General features: G+C 39.6%; 1 protein-coding gene across 1 annotated transcript; it reads left to right on the forward strand.

Moving 5' to 3' along the window:
* Positions 1-820: 820 nt before the first annotated feature.
* LOC113616670 (60S ribosomal protein L23a) lies at positions 821-1,366 on the forward strand. Its single transcript, XM_027100072.1, has one exon. The coding sequence runs from the start codon at positions 836-838 to the stop codon at positions 1,304-1,306; it is 471 nt and encodes a 156-aa protein (XP_026955873.1). The 5' UTR covers positions 821-835; the 3' UTR covers positions 1,307-1,366.
* The last annotated feature ends 1,744 nt before the right edge of the window (positions 1,367-3,110 follow it).

Genomic DNA, 3,110 nt, shown 5'->3' on the forward strand with positions numbered 1-3,110 from the left:
GCAACCATCCAGAAAAACAATGCAGAATAATGATAGTGATGATCCAGAACCTTGGAAAAAGAATGTAGGCAAAGATCAAAAAGATGCCAGAAATGTTTAACAAAGAGCTAGAAGAATTAAAGAACAAACAGAGATGAACAATACAATAACTGAAATTAAAAATACACTAGAAGAAATCAATAGCAGAATAACTGAGGCAGAAGAACAGATAAGTGACCTGGAAGACAGAATGGTGGAATTCACTGCCGTGGAACAGAATAAAGAAAAAAGAATGAAAAGAACTGAGGACAGTCTCAGAGACCTCTGGGACAACATTAAACACACCAACATTCGAATTATAGGGGTTCCAGAAGAAGAAGAGAAAAAGAAAGGGACTGGGAAAACATTTAAAGAGATCAGTTGAAAACTTCCCTAAAATGGTAAAGGAAATAGCCACCCAAGTCCAGGAAGCGCAGAGAGTCCCAGGCAGGATAAACCCAAGGAGAAAAATGCTGAGACACACAGTAATCAAACTGACAAAAATTAAAAAAAGAAAAATTATTGAAAGCAACAAGGGAAAAACGACAAATAACATACAAGGGAACTCCCATAAAGTTAACAGCGGATTTCTCAGCAGAAACTCTACAAGCCAGAAGGGAGGGGCATGATATATTTAAAGTGATGAAAGGGAAGAACCTATAACGAAGATATTCTACCGGGCAAGGATCTCATTCAGATTCAACAGAGAAATCAAAAGTTTTACAGAATCAGCTTTAACTAAAAAGTATCGCGAGTCTTCTGTGAGACTTGACTCTATAAGCCGTGGGAACAAGTCTCGGAAACCCTTTTCACGAAGATGGCGCCGAAAGCGAAGAAGGAAGTCCCTGCCCCTCCCAAAGCCGAAGCCAAAGCAAAAGCTTTGAAGGCCAAGAAAGCAGTGTTGAAAGGCGTACACAGCCACAAAAAAAAGAAGATCCGGACGTCACCCACCTTCCGACGGCCCAAAACACTGCGGCTCAGGAGGCAGCCCAAATATCCTCGGAAGAGCGCCCCTAGGAGAAACAAGCTTGACCACTATGCCATCATCAAGTTCCCCCTCACCACCGAGTCAGCCATGAAGAAAATAGAAGACAACAACACACTGGTGTTCATTGTGGATGTCAAGGCCAACAAGCACCAGATTAAACAGGCTGTGAAGAAGCTCTATGACATTGACGTGGCTAAGGTCAACACCCTGATCAGGCCTGATGGAGAGAAGAAGGCATATGTTCGACTGGCTCCTGACTATGACGCTTTGGATGTTGCCAACAAAATTGGGATCATCTAAACTGAGTCCAGCTGACTAATTCTAAATATAAAAGTTTTCACTAGAAAAAAAAAAAAAAAAGTTTTACAGACAACCAAAAGCTAAGAGAATTGAGCACCACCAAACCAGCTCCACAACAAATGCTAAAGGAACTCCTCTCAGTGGGAAACACAAGAGGAGAAAAGGACCTACAAAAACAAACCCAAAACAATTAAGAAAATGGCCATAGGAACATACATATCGATAATTACCTTAAACATGAATTAATTAAATGCTCCAACCACAAGACACAGGCTCACTGAATGGGTACAAAAGCAAGACCCATATATATGGTGTCTACAAGAGACCCACTTCAGACCTAGGGACACATACAGACTGAAAGTAAGGGGATGGAAAAAGATATTCCATGCAAATGGAAATCAAAAGAAAGCTGGAGTAGCAATACTCATACCAGATAAAATAGACTTTAAAATAAAGAATGTTACAAGAGACAAAGAAGGACACTACATAATGATCAAGGGATCAATCCAAGAAGAAGATATAACAATTATAAATATATATGCCCCCAAATAGGAACACCTCAATACATAAGGCAATTGCTAACAGCTATAAAAGAGGAAATCGACAGTAACACAATAATAGTGGGGGACTTTAACACCTCACTTACACCAATGGACAGATCATCGAAAATGAAAATAAATAAGGAAACACAAGCTTTAAATGACACAATAGATCAGATAGATTTAACTGATATTTATAGGACATTCCATCCAAAAACAGCAGATTACACTTTCTTTTCAAGTGCACACGTAACATTCTCCAGGATAGATCACATCTTGGGTCACAAATCAAGCCTCGGTAAATTTAAGAAAATTGAAATCATATCAAACATCTTTTCCAACCACAATGCCACGAGATTAGAAATCAGTGACAGGGAAAAAAACGTAAAAAACACAAACACATGGAGGCTAAACATACGTTAGTAAATAACCAAGAGATCACTGAAGAAATCAAAGAGGAAATCAAAAAATATCTACAGACATATTACAACAAAAACACAAAGATCTAAAACCTATGGGATGCAGCAAAACAGTTCTAAGAGGGAAGTTTATAGCTATACAAGCCTACCTCAAAAAATAAGAAAAATCTCAAATAAACAATCTAACCTTACACCTAAAGGAACTAGAGAAAGAAGAACAAACAAAACCCGAAGTTAGCAGAAGGAAAGGAATCATAAATATCAGAGCAGAAATAAATGATATAGAGACAAAGAAAACAATAGAAAAGATCAATGAAACTAAAAGCTGGTTCTTTGAGAAGATAAACAAAATTGATAAACCTTTAGCCAGACTCATCAAGAAAAAGAGGGAGAGGACTCAAATCAATAAAATTAGAAATAAAAAAGGAGAAGTTACAATGGACACCACAGAAATGCAAAGCATCATAAGAGACTACTACAAGCAACTTTGTGCCAATAAAACAGACAACCGGGAAGAAATGGACAAATTCTCAGAAAGGTATAACCTTCCAAGACTGAACCAGGAAGAAAGAGAAAATATGAACAGACCAACCACAAGTAATGAAATTGAAACTGTGATTAAAAATCTTCCGACAGGGGCTTCCCTGGTGGCGCAGTGGTTGGGAGTCCGCCTGCCGATGCAGGGGACATGGGTTCGTGCCCCAGGCCGGGAGGATCCCATATGCCACGGAGCGGCTGGGCCCGTGAGGCATGGCCGCTGAGCCTGCACATCCTGAGCCTGTGCTCCGCAATGGGAGAGGCCACAACAGTGAGAGGCCCGCGTACTGCCAAAAAAAAAAAAAAAAA

This window comes from Aethalodelphis obliquidens, unplaced genomic scaffold (assembly GCF_003676395.1).
Source record: "Aethalodelphis obliquidens isolate GAN/ISIS:26980383/991018 unplaced genomic scaffold, ASM367639v1 scaffold321, whole genome shotgun sequence".
NCBI classification, from domain to species: Eukaryota; Metazoa; Chordata; class Mammalia; order Artiodactyla; family Delphinidae; genus Aethalodelphis; species Aethalodelphis obliquidens.